Source organism: Anopheles darlingi, chromosome X (assembly GCF_943734745.1).
Source record: "Anopheles darlingi chromosome X, idAnoDarlMG_H_01, whole genome shotgun sequence".
Lineage (NCBI taxonomy): Eukaryota > Metazoa > Arthropoda > Insecta > Diptera > Culicidae > Anopheles > Anopheles darlingi.
The window spans coordinates 7,985,516-8,000,883 of record NC_064873.1 but is presented as its reverse complement, the minus strand read 5'-3'; the positions used below and the strand labels follow the sequence as shown (position 1 = coordinate 8,000,883).

General features: G+C 53.8%; 1 protein-coding gene across 2 annotated transcripts in view; it reads left to right on the top strand.

Moving 5' to 3' along the window:
- The first annotated feature begins 795 nt into the window (after positions 1-795).
- Positions 796-15,368, top strand: part of LOC125957469 (telomerase-binding protein EST1A) — a 48,231-nt gene continuing 33,658 nt past the window's right edge. For both annotated transcript variants that reach the window (XM_049690205.1, XM_049690195.1), the window contains exons 1-6: positions 796-840; positions 1,228-1,573; positions 1,682-2,690; positions 2,782-2,892; positions 3,007-3,290; positions 3,371-3,516. In XM_049690205.1, coding sequence (XP_049546162.1) covers positions 1,284-1,573; positions 1,682-2,690; positions 2,782-2,892; positions 3,007-3,290; positions 3,371-3,516 — 1,840 coding nt within the window. In that variant the 5' untranslated portion in view covers positions 796-840; positions 1,228-1,283. The remainder of the gene's footprint in view (positions 841-1,227; positions 1,574-1,681; positions 2,691-2,781; positions 2,893-3,006; positions 3,291-3,370; positions 3,517-15,368) is intronic.

The window sequence follows — 15,368 nt, the reverse complement described above, 5'->3', positions numbered from 1 at the left end:
ACGTAAATAAATGTATAAGGGGAGGGGTGAGGGGTGGAAAAGTTACATTTTATCAGTAAAACAACGATTTTTCGGTCACTCGGTAACTCACCGTGAGTGGGGGGGGGCCTATTTCAGTCTTTTACCCATTTTCCCAGTAAATCAACGATTTTTTCGGTCACTCAGTAACTCACCGTGAGTGAGGGGGCCTATTTCAGTCTTTTACCAAACAAATTTCAGTCTTTTTTAAGCCACTCTATTTAAGGCACCTTGGTTTACAGCCGCTGTCTTAGTTGTCAACGTCTGTACTTGACGTCTGAATTTGCTAACAGAAAAGCGACCGGAAAAGTTCTCACGTCTGTTTTCGTAAGTATTGCAAGCATTTCCCTCAGAAACCATTTCCCACCCCACCCATTCTAAAACGGGCCTCACTAAGGTCATCGTACGGTCAGTAATTTGTAGAATATGGAATATTGATAGAATTGAGAGATCTCTCGCGACTTGCGCACCCGTGTAGAGACTCGGTAAGACACCCTGTTGCATACATTTGGCAGGCGGGGCCTCAGGCTAAAAAAATATTTTTGTTCATTTTCAAGTTCATTTGTTTACGTTTCCGAAAAAAGCGGAAAAGCGAAAAAATCGTCGAAGAGAGCGTTCCCGAAGTAAACATAAAAGGGGTCATTAACTGTCAAATTCTGAAGTTTTTTTTCTCAAATCCGATCGGGGTTTTGTTCTACAAGAAGCCACCTCTCTATTTAAGACACCTTGGTTTACACCCGCTGTCTTATCTGTCAACGTCTGTATTTGACGTCTGGATTTGCTAACAGAAAAGCGACCGGAAGAATTCTCGCGCCTGTTTTCGTAAGTATTGCAAATATTTCCCTCAGAAACCATTTCCCTCGGCAACTATTCTAAAACTGGCCTCACTAAGGTTAGCGTACGGTCAGTAATTTGTAGAATATAACAAATAACAGACTGTAGGGAAGGCGGATTTGCTAGGGCGCCGCACAGCAGACGCGACTTGAAGCGCGCCAAAATTTAATGGCCGCCTAGCCTAGATTGGAGAAATTTGCACGGACTACTCGATTTGAGGAAAATAAAAATCGGTGCAAACCAAAACTAAAAGTATAGTCACCGTCGCTCCCGACTGGCCCTACGCGATGGTCAAATTAAATGGCAAATCATACGGATGTTCCGGAATTTTCGTGTTTGCCGTACTCATTCCGTTTTTTACCGTCTCTTCCGCAGATCCGCAGGTATACGATTTTGTCTAGGACACGAGGAACAAAAGAAGAAGAATCGAAATGAGTAGCGAAGAGGACGGGGCGCGTGGGAGTCGAGCTGTGATCACGCAGCTCAACGAAGAGGACGTTACAGAGAGCATCGTATCATTAGCTAGTCAGCTAGACCCAATAGAAGAAATGATGCTAAAGTGTGCACCGTTCATCGATGAATCAGATGCAACAACGATGTTAAACGCACTTTACAACATCCAAGAACAGCTCAAAGCGGTTGATCAATTGCGCGCAAACACTTCGGGCCAGCCTCCTGCTGAAACGTTGCGGCCCGCTGATGCTGCGGAATCTATCGGAAGGTAAAGTTTTTGGATGGGAATGCACATTAGTTCGTAGAACTGTTTGCTTTCAAATACGATTGAGCAGTTGCTATATTACATTGGCTACATCGAATGCATTCATTTCAGGAGCATGTCTGCACAACCGGCACCACAAGAGGTGGCAAACGCTTCCGCCGACATTCAAGAACCGGGCACATCAAGATCAAACATTCCCACCTCGGCGGAGCCAAATTCGAATCGCCCAAGCGGCGGCGGCAACACAAGCGCTCCCGTAGAAAAGGAAATGTTTGTTCGCCAACGGGATGGTACGTATTGCCGTATAACAGTACCTGCGCAAAATCAACCGCAGCATCCCAATGCAAACGCTCCAGCAAATACACTAGTCGGCGGAAGAGAACGAAAGTTCAATGCACCCAAGCCGTCGACCAGTCAGAATCCGGTGCAACTGCGACGTACTGCTGTATGGGTTGCTGAACGCGAATTGCATGCCAGCATGCCGAGTTTAACGCGAGAAGAGTTGCCTGCTAAATTACTGGAGCTGAGCAAGCAGCTGTGCGACATGCAGCTTGGCAGCGACCCGTGGGAGCGTTGGCCGGTCATGCAGAAATTGCGATATGAGTTTTTCACGGTGCTGCAGGATAGTATGGCTCGCAAAATGAACTTTGTTCAGGAATCCAACATAGAAAACACCTTTTGGCGCGACCATTGCCACACGATTGTGGGTCGTATTCGCAACCAACTGAAAACGGCAAGGAACACCAAAGAGGAAACCCGACTGCTCAATTTCCTTTGCGTGTTCATCGAAGAGAGCCGTGATTGGTTTTTAAGATTGTTGAAGGAGCTGCAGATAAAATACTCCTTCCTTATACTCAACTTCATTGGCAAAAATGCCGCCTCTAACACCAGCGGACTGAAGTACGGTTTGGCGCTGGTGTCGGCACAAAAGCTGTGCCTCTTCATAGGAGATCTCGGCCGCTATCAGCTGGAGCTGAAAGACGCGAGTCCAGCTGGATGCAAGATCAAAATGGTAGGCGGAGAATACGGCTATTGTAAGCGTTGGTACGAAATGGCCCGAGATATCATACCAAAGAACGCTCGGCCGTACAATCAACTGGCGCTGTTGGCCATTCGCGACGTAAGTGACGATCGTTTTTTTGTGTTACAATGCCTTTCGGTTACGATGCCTCGGTCAAATTATGTTTTGCTCATTCTCCACTTCGATTTAGCGCAAGTTTTTTGAAGCCGTCTACCTGTACAGCCGGTGCCTGATGGCCTCCAATCCGTACCAGAGTGCTTGGGAAGGTCTGCTAGACCTCTTTGACACCGCCCGAAAGAAGGTAAGCATCCGAGCAGATAAAATTTAGCCGTAGCTGTAATGTCGCTTGAGACTACTGCGCGTTCGTTTGAGCCATTTATTGAACGAGATGTGCTGCATTATCAATTCGTTCCAGTTCGAGACTACTCGTGCCGAGGATGAAGCGGCACTTAAGAAGTTGTTGCAGGAAAGCGAAGCCAATGATCAACCGAAATTCGATTGGACGGTATGCCGGGAGGTATGGATTCATCCGGCGGATCAAACGCGTATGCAACGCCAGTTACCGGCGGCTCCACAGCCGGCCCCTAACCGATCGGAGATGGCGGATGTCCTTTTGGCGTCGCTGCCCACATCAAAGCTTGAGCAGCAGTTCTACTATTCCTTCGTGCACATGGTGGGCATGATTGCCACCAAAACGGGGTAAGCGATTCACCACTGTACTTTCTTTCTTTCTCTTTCTCTCTCTTCATCAATCATTAATCGCTAATCTCTTCGTCCAGGATGGAGGTGTTCAGCCAATGTGCCGAACAGGTGCTTCGCGAGTTCCGGTTGCTGCTCACGACCATGTTTAAGTCAGAAACGCGACTTCTGGAGTTGAGCGCGCTGCTGATGTTTGCAATGGAGAAGGCGAAACACTTGACTCAAGGTAGGTGTTACCTTTTTGCCATTATAACACGTGTTTTTGATAATGTTGATGGAGGTTCCTGTTGTTTTGAGTGCAGTTTCAAGTAAATCATGCACTTCCGCACTAGCAACGCGACGCTAGCGCAACAAGGGCTAACAGTAAAGGGCCTCTATTTGCCGCCATTGGCGTGCCTCTGTATATACCTCTCGGTCTGCTCATTATCTAGTGGAAGTGCATGGAATTCGGCGACCTTTCCTGGCCTGCCCCATTTTCAATACCAAGGCGCGCGAGCGCGCTGAGAGGTCTCACCTGCTGTGGGCTTTCATTTCGTTGCGTCGGATGCGACATCTGAGTGGCGTGTTTCTGACCGACCGGTCGCACCGGCAAACGAATTGGCAAACGCGGAGGAGCAGGTGGGGAGGTTAGCTGTTCTGGAGGCCGGCCAAGCTCAATGACTGAACAATGATGCACTGCGCGTTGATTGGGGGCATTGATTGATTAGGTCTGTCGCCATCCGGCCAGCCCGCTCAGCCAGCCTACCGCGCGCCGCGGCGTGCAACCTGCAACCTCATCATGACGGCTGCAACCCCTCGTTTCCATTCACTTTCGCGCTTTCTTTCGCTCTTTCTCTGTTCTGTCTACTCAACTCTTAGTTTGTATCTGCGGTGCTGACTGACGGCTGACTACCGGTTTCGAGACATTGTATTATGAGTGATCTAGCATAGGCACAGGGCGAGGGTATGGAGCGTGAATGAAATGAACGAATCATGGGCGCGTGCTCCCCGGGGTGGTCGCGTGCCAGCGGTTTTGGCTTTCTCCTTTTCCGATTCCTTCCTAATAGGTGGATTGGTGGATAACAGCCAAAGGAGAACTCTCGATGATGATATTAGAACCCGCCCCCCCCCCCCCCACCCCCCCAGCACCCGTGTGCGTGCGTACGTGCGTGGAGCGTGGAGGAGTATTTTTAAATCAACTCCTTTTCCCCAGTCCTAACACTCCCTTCTAGTATAATGGTTATGTTTTGATTGCTTTTCAGCATTAGCCTCTCGTGAGCCAGATCGAAACCCTGGCTCTCCCCCCTCCCCCCCGCATTTCACTTGTGCGTTCCCTCCTCTCAACGACGAGTAGCAGCCCCCCTCCCCCCTCCCCCCACCAGCGGTAGGGGAATAGAGAAAATGGTGTTCGCTAAGGCATCGCTCTCAATAGCATCGCGCCGCGCAAGAACGGGATTTGTTGTAGCCGCGTATGGTTCTTCCGCGTCACGCGTCGTCGTCTCTTGTTTTGTGAAATAATCAACCGCAGCCACTGTAGTAGTAGCCCTGGCCCACTGATGGCTGGGCGATGCGGTGGGACCCAATCAAGCGCGCGCCGGCGGAGGGCTTTCGCGGTGAAACGCGGCGGCCATATGTGTAAGCGTTAGCGTTTGCCGTACGCTGGGGTTTTCCCCATCTCCCGCTCCCATCCGATTGCATCCGGCGCGGTACGAGGAGAGGTTCGTCATCCGTGACACCAATTACGTCGATCGATCGCAGCGATCCAATGCCATGGGAAGGTGAAGCTCTCCTGCGTAGCCGGCCCGGTACCTTTGCCTTTGCCTGCTGGTAGAATGACCTTCCGCATGCCCGAGAGCTCACCAATGTCACGGTGAATCTGTCCGTGTATGTGTATGTGCGTGCTCTGTGGTTTGATCGGTCGGTCGCTGACGTTATCCTTCCGGGTTCTATTCGCTCAGTTTGTTGATGCGTTGTACTGCTCGACGATTGTGTTTCGCATCGGGGGTCGCACCGGAAGCAGGCAACTAATAACGTCTTACACACACACACACACACTCACACACACACACACACACACACACACACACACACACACACACACACACACACACACACACACACACACACACACACACACACACACACACACACACACACACACACACACACACACACACACACACACACACACACACACACACACACACACACACACACATACACACACACACACACACACACACACACACACACACACACACACACACACACACACACAAACACACTGGCTCATTGATTTTGCATACATTCCAGTGAATGGTGACCTGGAATGGAGGGAGGGAGCGGTTTAAGGTGTTGGAATGTGTACCATGGCGCAGTTTTCGGCCACAACATTGTCAGCCGCAGGGGGAACGCGGATCTTCGCGGTTCCGTGGAACAGACATCGAGACACACACACGCACTGGGTTCTTTCGCGTGGCGTTCGCTTGTTGTTGTTTGTAATTGTTGCCTGCTTCCGGTCGGGGTCCGGTCATGGGAATATGAATTCCATCTCCGTCCACTGGGCACGTTGGTGGGATGGGTGGGGGGGGGGGGGGGGTTAGTCAATCGAGGATCTGGAATAGCAGGGCGATCAGAGGCGGCAGCAGCAGCACAGAAGAAGGGTACAGCATGAGGCTGGCCGAGGTGTGGAGGAGGCCGAAAATTAAAACAAACCATTTCCCTCTGTCTCTCTCTCGCTCTTTCTGTCTCCTCCCCCCTCCCTCCACTCCCATAACAATCGACGAAGATGTCCGCATCGCTAATGAGGTTGGCGTTGTTGTGGACTCTGGCGGCGATCGCGTATCGAATCTAACCACGTTGGTGTGTTGGCGAGGTAGGAAGGGGGAGAGCGTGTGTTGGAAGGGGATGGGGGTGCTGTGCACGCGTGGAGATGCGGAGAGGGTGCTTGTTTAATTCCCGAGCTGGTCCGGCCACCAATTAAGTCACACCTCCTCCTCCTCCTTCTTCTCCTTTCCTCTCCTCGGCTTCTAGTGTTGCGGTGGCTGCAAAGTGGCAGTAGAGGACCTTGTGAAGGATCATCCCTCCGACCCTCTCCCCCCTCTCACCCTCTCTCACACTCCCGTGCCATCACGCCCTCGTCGCCTCTATTCAAATAAGAAAAGGCAGAATAATAACAACAACACCAGCAGCAACAAAGCACTTTCGGTGAAGCATCCTTCAAACAACACCCCCCTACCCTCCCCCCCCCCCCCTCCCTCTCACCCCTTGCTGCTACCGGCGACATATGCTGGTGAGATCGATCCGGATCATCAGGCCAATTGCCAACAATCCGTTGAGCAATCGTGATGACGCTGCCGCTACGCTATTGGGACATAAGACACACACACACACACACACACACACAGATAGACACGACCACGTCGAGGAACTGGGTAACCATTTTTCGTCGTCGTCGTCGTCGTCGTAGCCCAATTCTCCCAAAGGTTGTAGAATGCGTTGTTGTGACGTACCACAACAACAAAACAAAACCCATCTGAAGAACTTAAGAATTGAACCCTTAAGTAGCTGTACTTCGGGCTTACCTTGGACGTGGAATCCTGCTCTCCCTATCTCTCTCTCTCTCTCTCTCTCTCTCCCTCTCTCTTTCTTTCTCTTTTTTTCTCTCTATCTTTCTCTTGCAATTGTCTTTCAACGATCAGCTTCATTGATGCGTCGCCTATCTGCAGATGAAAATCATATCTCATGCGCAAGGTTTTCCCGGGGGCATGTGGTGTCGGAATTTGAATTCAAGGTGACATCGCAGGAGGAGGGCTTCAGAAATTTCCCTGTTGAGCTGTTGGGGAGGGATGTTAAACCGCGCGTCTTGGCACAATACTATATCTGAACAAGAGGAAGGAGAATCGTGCGTTAATGGCGTCCGCGATCGCGTCGTCGTCGACATGTCGGCCCGTCCATCGTTCAAATCGGCGGTCGGCTTGGGAATTCCGGAGCGCTTCCGGATGATGGCGGGGCTCTGGTTTATGCATTGTTCCGTCCGCCGTTCCGTCCGTCGCTTTCGAGACGAACGCGCATCAAACGCAAGCACTGTCCCAGGTCCCGAGTCCAGAGAAAAGCGGCGTGAAGGGGGTAGCTAGTCAGCCCCAGCCATGACTGGGCAATGGCGACGAGGAACCGAAATGTGCGTTGTGCGTGAAACTGTAACGGGAAATCACCACCAGCACCGTTCCATGGCCGGTTCTACCTTTCTCTCTCTCTCGGTCTCTTCTTTTCTGTTTTTCTTTCTTTCTTTCTCTGACATCTCTCGTGTGTCGTTGATGGCGGGAATATGATAATACAACTTCCCAGAACTAATCGCTGCCGGTTGATCTTCTGCATTCACTCGTCTGGCGCGCGGAAACGAAATCAGTCGCAGTTTATAGCTGTGTGTGTGTGCGCCAAGTTGTTGACGACAAAGCAAACGGGGCGGGCGCGCGCGCGCGCACACGCTTGGAGTCAGTCCAGCGTCCTCCAGCGTGTGACGTGTGCTGCGCCCCACGGTATCTACGTGAGGTATCTCACCCCACTCCACGCCACTCCACCAACCCTCTCTCTCTTTTCGTTCTGACACCACACCCGGGAGGGTTACTGCCCGGTCCCTTCGTCCTTCCGTACGCTGGCCGGCCGCCTGGCCCCGGGTTCTCGAAGGCTTTGCGCGCGCGCGCCCCCTCCACGTGTGTGTGTGTGTGTGCGCCGAGTGCCGGTTGTGTGTGGCGTGCAAATTTACGGCCCAATTAGGCGCTGCGTGAATCACTGCGCTGCGTGGCCCCTAGTAGGGGGATAGGGGGATGGGGGGATGGGGGAGGGGGGGCAATGGCCCGCGAACATCTCCGGGGCATACCAGCGACCGCACAGTGCGGGAAGGGCTTTATATTGCGTGCGCACACACACACACACAGACACACACACAATATTATATCAGCGCCTTGGAGTTGCGCCTGCCAAATTCCACGAAACAACATCATCCAGAGAGTGTGTGTGTGTGTAAGAGAGAGAGAGATGAGGGGAGGGGGTTGCACTAAGGACTATGGTGCTACAAATTTACGACGTGTAGCTCTGCACTTATTTCGCAAGGGCTAAACCCGACTCCCCCCCTTCACCCCGTCCTCCCTCCCTCCGCTTTTGAGTTCTTGCATTCCCGCTCTCTCTCCCTGTCTCTCTGCTGCTGCTGCTGCTGCTGTTGGGGATGGAGGTCTTCGAACTTGGTTGCTTCCCTGTTGAAGGAGGAAACCCCAAGACAAACATCGTCTCTGGTGTGGTGGTGGTGGTTGGGCTGCCGGAGAAGAAGATGCTCCCCTCGCCACCAAAGATCCATGCGATACGACGTGCAGATGCACGTACGATGATAATTATGATGACGAGAAAGAGAGAGAGAGAGAGAGAGAGAGAGAGAGAGAGAGAGAGAGAGAGAGAGAGAGAGAGAGAGAGATACACACACACACATACGCACTCGCACACGCATCTACGACTACAAAATCTGCAACGGTCCCCGGGCACTGAACAAGATGTGACCCCCTGGGAGGAAAAGGGGGAGGGAACGGTCGCGGATGCATTTCGTAATGCTAGAATACCCCCCCCCCCCCCTCTCAAACCCCGGGAGGAAGAAAGGAAGGTGGTGCGCAGGTCAGTTGCGCAGTGATTATGCTTAGGAATGGTGGTGCGACTCATCAGCGGCACCACCACTTTTACTACTTTGCGAAAATGGTTCCGAAGTCGCTGAAAGAGCAAGAAAGAGAGAGAGAGAGAGAGAGAGAGAGAGAGAGAGAGAGAGAGAGAGAGAGAGAGAGAGAGAAATGAAGGATAATGGTGAACGGTGGTTTTTTTTCGTGGAATTGATTTCGTTTTTTCTTTGGCGAAAGAGAATTTAAATAATCCCGAAAGCGATGCGTAAGTCCCACCAAAAAACCATCCCTTCGAAGGGGATGGGCGGGGGGGGGGGGGGTGGGGGGGGGGCATTCCAAGATGCCAGCAGAAGCAGGATTGTGGCAGAGCAGGAGCAGAGGGCTAGCTGCAACGAGATCGTTAATCGAAAACCCGCGATTAATCAACGCCTCGGACACAACACAGCAACACATTTGCGTAGTGACTCATCCCCCATCAAGGGGGGGGGGGGTGGGGGGGGGGGGGAAAGAGGTATAACCAACCAGGATACACCGTCTCCGTGTGCTGCTGATGCTGCAGCTGATGTGGCCGATTGTTGGAATTTCCGGCTCGTGAATCAATGCCAATGGCTTTTGTGTTTTTTATTTTATTCTCTCTCTCTCTCTCGGTCTCGGTCTCTCTCTCTCTCTCTCTCTCTCTCTTTCTTTTTTATCCGCTCTTCTACGCATCCCTTGCATCCTTCAGTGGCACTCGCAAAAATACATTTTTGGCATCGGATGCATCATCCGGGAAAAAGGGACACGGGGGAGAGGGAGGTGCTGCCATGTCGATGACGAGCCAGGGTGCCTGGTGTGTGTGTATGCACAAAATGCAGTGTCAGCATTCGGGGGGGGGTTGGTGTGCAAAGAGAGGAAGGAGTGATTAATGAAGAAATGTAATGCTTATTATACGTTGGTGGAAGAAGAGGTGGTGGGTTATGTGAGGGGGTGGGGTGGAAATGGACAGTGGCAACGGTAGGATCAATTCTGGAGGCAAACAACGGTGTTGTGGTGATGGCGGGGTGAGGGAATTATTCACCAAACGACTCACAAAATGGGATGCAACGAAAATGCGCGCCGCGCTACGTTCGTCGCTTGACGGTGGTGTTCTGTTGATGTCTTTTCGCCGGCGCGCGTTTGTTGGGGCCGTCCGTGTTGGGTCAGTAATCGCATCGGTGTCGTCGTCGTCGTCATCATCATGCGATGCGATCATCAATCGCGCACGCGATCACGCTAAAGATGATCGCGAGTTTACGCGATGCGATGCTGCAGATAGCGAGAGCGATACGGATCGCTGCATTGACTAATCCAGGGGAAGAGAGAGAGGGAAAGAGAAAGAGACAGAGACAGAGACAGAAGAGAAGGGGTCAACGAACAACCGACCGACAGACTCCCTGGCAGATTGTAGCGTACGAAAGATAAGGGTGCGCCTTCTTGGTGGTGGTTGTTGGTCGCAGGACCACCACCACCACCACCACCACCATCACCGCCTGAGGGTAATCTCAAGAATCAGCCCCGCCGATCTCGAATCGGCGATCGATCGATCGATCGCGTGCCGGGGATAAAGCCCCGGGAAACGAATCGATAATATGGTCCTAGGGCCAGCAACTCCATCATCCCTCTCGTACCCCGGGGGGGTTGAGGGTGGGGCCGTGCCGTGCCGGCCGGAATGCAAGGATGCGCGGCGCGTGATCATCGTTGGCAGCAAGCAGCTTGATGACGTGTTATGGGTTCCACGGGTGCCGCCAGTACGAGGGGGGAGATTAAGCTTCCCGGGGAGGGGGTTGTTGTTGTTACCCCTATCAGAGCGCGCGCGGATCGTTCGCAATTCGGCTGTTTAATGCGCGATTGAGCAGGGCACCATCATCAATCTTCGCCAGCCAGTCCGCGTTTCTCCTCTTCCCCCAACCAACCAACCAACCACCCCCCTTAACGCTTCTCACCAAAAGGGGGACACCCTTAATGGGAGATGGCGCCCTTGCAGCGAGGGGTGGGGGGTAGTGGTGCATGTGGAGAGAGAGAGAGAGAATGAGAAAAGAATCCTTCTCTACTATTGCCCGCCATCTCTCTTTTCATCCCCCGTGAAATCCATTGCCACTGATCCCCTCTTGTATCATCCCCCTTGTGGAAACGGGCTCGGCACGCTGTGCTTCCGTTCTCACCGCCTCGCGTCTACCAGCCCTCCCTCCCTCCCTGCCTCTCTCTTTCTCTCTCTCTCGCTAGATCTGAGGCTGTCTGAGGTCCTTGCCGTGGTCGCTGGGCGCGCGGCTGGACCTCCTGGCCCCAGTCACACCCAGTCGAACCGGTTTTCTCCCCTCCCCGGGGTAAGGGAGGGTGAGGGGGAGGATGAACCCGCCCTTGGGTCGTCTTCGCTGGCGCGCAGTCTCGCGCATCGGTTCAGCGCCTCTTTCCGGTCCTGTTCCTCTCCCTTAGGAGAGTCCGGGCCGGGCCGGGCCGTGCAAATGCGATCCGGTCTCGGTTGGTTTTGCGGGTTGGTTCCTCCAGGTTCCGCAGCTGCCAGCCAGCCAGCCAGCCAGCCAGGTTACAGCACAGGAGTACTCCGCTACTTAGGAGCAGCAGCAGCAGCAGCACCAGAAGTGCATTACTTGCCTTCGATGTGGAAAGGAGTGTGGGGGAGGAGGGCAGAGAAGAAGGTGTACAGGAGGAGCATTGGGGAGAGGAAAGGGATTAGAGATGTGGTGTGAGTGGTGGTGGTGGTGGTGGTGGTGGTGGTGGTGGTGGTGGTGATGCTGGGAACGAGAGACTTATTACGCTTAAGTCACGTCTCACCGGCGATTACACCATCCGGCGCGGTGTAGCCCACACACACACACGCACACACACACACACTCAGCCTGCCGTCGCGCAGGTGCTGCACTGGAATGCTGCGATGAATGCAGCAAAGAGGGAATGAGGATGAGTACTTCTTCTTCTTCTTCTTCTGCCTTTCCGTCTTTCGAGCACCTCCTTGAGCATCGTTGCAGCAGCAGACGAGAGAGAGAGAGAGAGAGAGAGATCATCGGGGAAAGGAGGATGATCGCATTCGCAAACCAACATACACACACACACACACACACGCGCAGACCGCAGCAGCATTACTTCCCCCTCCTCATCTCATTCTCCTTCTTCCCTCATCGCCTCATCCTCGGAGATCGTGTTTTGCGTCAACTTTGTCCTTGAACTTCCGACTATTGACCGCGGTCAGTGTACGATGTTGCCGCTGCTGTTGCTGCTGCTGCTGCTGCTGGTCCGCCACCGACCCGGTTTGCCATTCCGGATTGCAGCATCACCTCCTCCAGGTGGTCTCACTGTGTGTGTGTGTATGTGTGTGTGCTCTCGTTCCTGTGTGTGTGCAGTTGGCAGGTTCAGTGTCGCCGACGGTCTCTCCTCGCGGGATTATTGGTACTTTGGTTGGCCGTCTTCGAGTCGTCTGTGTGTTTTATTGGGTGAGGGGTGGTGGTGGTGGTGGTGGTGGGAAATGAGACAGAGAGAGGGATGTTGTTTGAACCTGCATGCATGCGGCCATTCCATTACACAATCTCCAGGATAGGATACTTTGTTGCCGGCGAGCTGCTGGCGCTCGTTCCCCCCCCCATTTTGGATTTAGGATGTTGGTATTTTCAAGTTTTGGTTTGTTTTTGTTGTTTTAGGGGAGAAGGATGAGAGGGGGTTGGTTGCCTGTTGCTGTTGCAATCTTTCGCTCGTCGTTCTGTGCGCTGCAGCCGAAAGAACACAGAAAAAGCAAGGGAAAGAGAGAAAGAGAGAGAGAGAGGGAGAGAGTGACCGAGGAGGGGTTAGGGAGGGAGCTTGGTGGTGGTGGTGAAGGGGATGAAGAATGAAAAGAAAGGGCTGGTGACTGGGATATTAACTAACTTACTAATAACTACTACGCCGACTACGGACGGGCGGGGCTATGGTGGTGGAGAGGCATCCCAACTGGTCTTGGGGGCGAAGGCAACGCAGGGGATGGGGGCGTTCCGTTCTCTGATATAAGGGTTGTTGCGGCGACGATCCTCCTCCTCCTCCCTTTCTTCCATTCTTCTCCACCTCTCGCGGGGAGGATCCTCTTCGCCAAACAGGTTTTTGTGCAACGCCGCCGTTTGCCAGAGGCGCAGCATAAATGAGACACCCAGAGGCCCCAGATGATGAGAGTGAGGGGCGGCGGGGGGATGAGGAGTGGCAAGCAGAAAATAAATAAATCGCCAGCAGTATGTCATCAATTTCTGCGCTCTCTACGCAGCGTGTCGAGCGTGTCGCGCGCGCGCGTGTGTGTGCGTGTGTGCGTGTGGGGTGGTTCTAAATTTAGAGCAAAATATGACCGGGGCTGGCCCCGCGTGTGCTGTAATACGCAACAACGCACCACGAGAACGCGGAGGAGAAGAGAAAAGGAAGATGGTGGAAGAGGGAGGGTTGGGGCTCGTTTGTTGATACCTGATCCTGTGCCGGAGCTGGAAAAACAAGAACCAAGGGGTGGTTGGGGGATGGGGAGCCGACGATACCCATTTAGCACCGTTATCCTCCCGGTCACCGTCGTCGTCGTCGTCGTCGTCGCACTAACCACCTTGCGACTCGCAACTCCGCAACTTGTGGCCTCCTGTTCCCTCTGTGGGGCGTGTACCGGGGGAGGGGGATGCTGAGGCTCCCTGTCCCCTTTTGGAGGGGGGGACCGAAGAGACAGCAACGCAACGCAACGCAACGCAACGGAAAATAAAAATAAATCCTGGTCCTGGACCTCCGTTGTTGGGTTGGGGTGGTGAGGGAGAAAGGAGGGCGAAGTAGTAACGAGGGTGACTGGCGGTGGGGGAGGAGTGAGGTGAGATGCAGCGACTGTGTGTATATTTAGAAAACGTTTGCGCGCGGGTCTTTCTTTTGGTCCTTTGCTATTTGCATCGCTCGCAATGCAAGAGGCTTGTGGCGCAGGAAGGGAGGGTGTAGAGGGAAGGGGGTGGTATGGCCAATATTGATTTAACCGCTATTGGCTAGTGGTGGTGGGTATGGGTTCTCGGCGGACGAAGCACGCAAGTATGTTTACCTACCCTACTCCCCCCACCCCGACCCCACCCCCTCTTCCTCCTCCCCTCTTGCGATCGACGAGATTCTTGCGTTTTTTTTGCGGGTGTTTGGGTCGCATGCCGCATGCCATGCGTAATGTTTTCCACCCCCCCCCCCCCCCGGGAAAGGGTGAAGGGGGGAAAGGAGGTTTGCAAAATCAAGGAGGGACGAGGAAAGGGTGGGTGCGATATTCTCATCTTCTTGTTGCAGCAGCAGCACCAGCCATCGGCCACCGGCCACCGGCTCTCCGCTCCGCTTTCTTTGTTGTTTGTGCACCCTCCTCTCCCTTTTGAGAATCCCTTTCTCGCGGAGAAGGAAGTGGAGGAGGAGGAAGAGAAGCGAGAGGTTTGAGGAAAGGAACGTTTTCTTTGTTCTCTACCGAGAGTGGCTGTATCTTGTGCTGCTGCCCATCTTGGAGTGTGTCGCCATCGTCGTTGTCCTCACTGGCAATTGCAGATGGAGGGAAGCAGCTACCATTCCCCCTCCCCCTCCCTCCCCACCGTAAACGACGAACGCGCGCGCGCGCGCATCTGTCGCTATCGTTTACCCGATAGCCGATCCTGATCGGCCAAGGGTTGCGCAATAAAAGACCAACGGGGTCCGAGGGGGGGGGGGGGGTAGAAGACACCCTTCTCCCTCGATCCACCCACCCCCTCCGTCCGTCCGTGATGATGGAATCTGCGGTGCACGCCGAGAGGCGCCACACCTGATCTCTCCGCTACGTACGAACGGGGGATGATGGAATGGGTAGGAAGGGGGGGGGGGGGGGGAGTGGTTGACAGGGGTTGTGAAAAATGCAAAAAAGCGAGAATCGGGTTAAATATAGGCTCTCCCATAGGCGGAGGAAGATGGGGAGGGGGAGGCCATCCCCCCTTTAATCGATCCCTTGTCGTGGCGCGGGGGGCATGGGGGTAGCGCTGCACGGGAATGCACACGGGGTGCTGCAGCAGTCGGTCATTGATACGACGGGGGGAATGCTAAATGAGCGAGTCACGCATCTCGTCGTCGTCGTCGGCGTCGCGCACCGTTGGAATGCCCCCTACCGGCGGCGGGGACCGGCCTCCCCTTTGGAACACCCTCCCACCCCTCTCTCTCCTCCCTTGCCCGCTCTCCCATAGGTATGAGTGTGTCCTGCCAACCGAGAGGCAAACTGTGTTTATGAGAAATGCCAGCAGCAAGGGGGAAGGGGGGGGGGAGGAGGAGGAAGGGAATGCTGACCACCCCGTGGAAAATGGTTCTTGTGCGCAGTAGCTTTAAGTGAAGGAGGGAGAGGGGGAAGGAGGGAAGGTTGGAAGTGTTAGCCAGGAATTAGCCCGCACTCTCGCTGTGACGGAGCGGTTGGGGGGGGGGGGGGGAGGAGGAGGTCTAG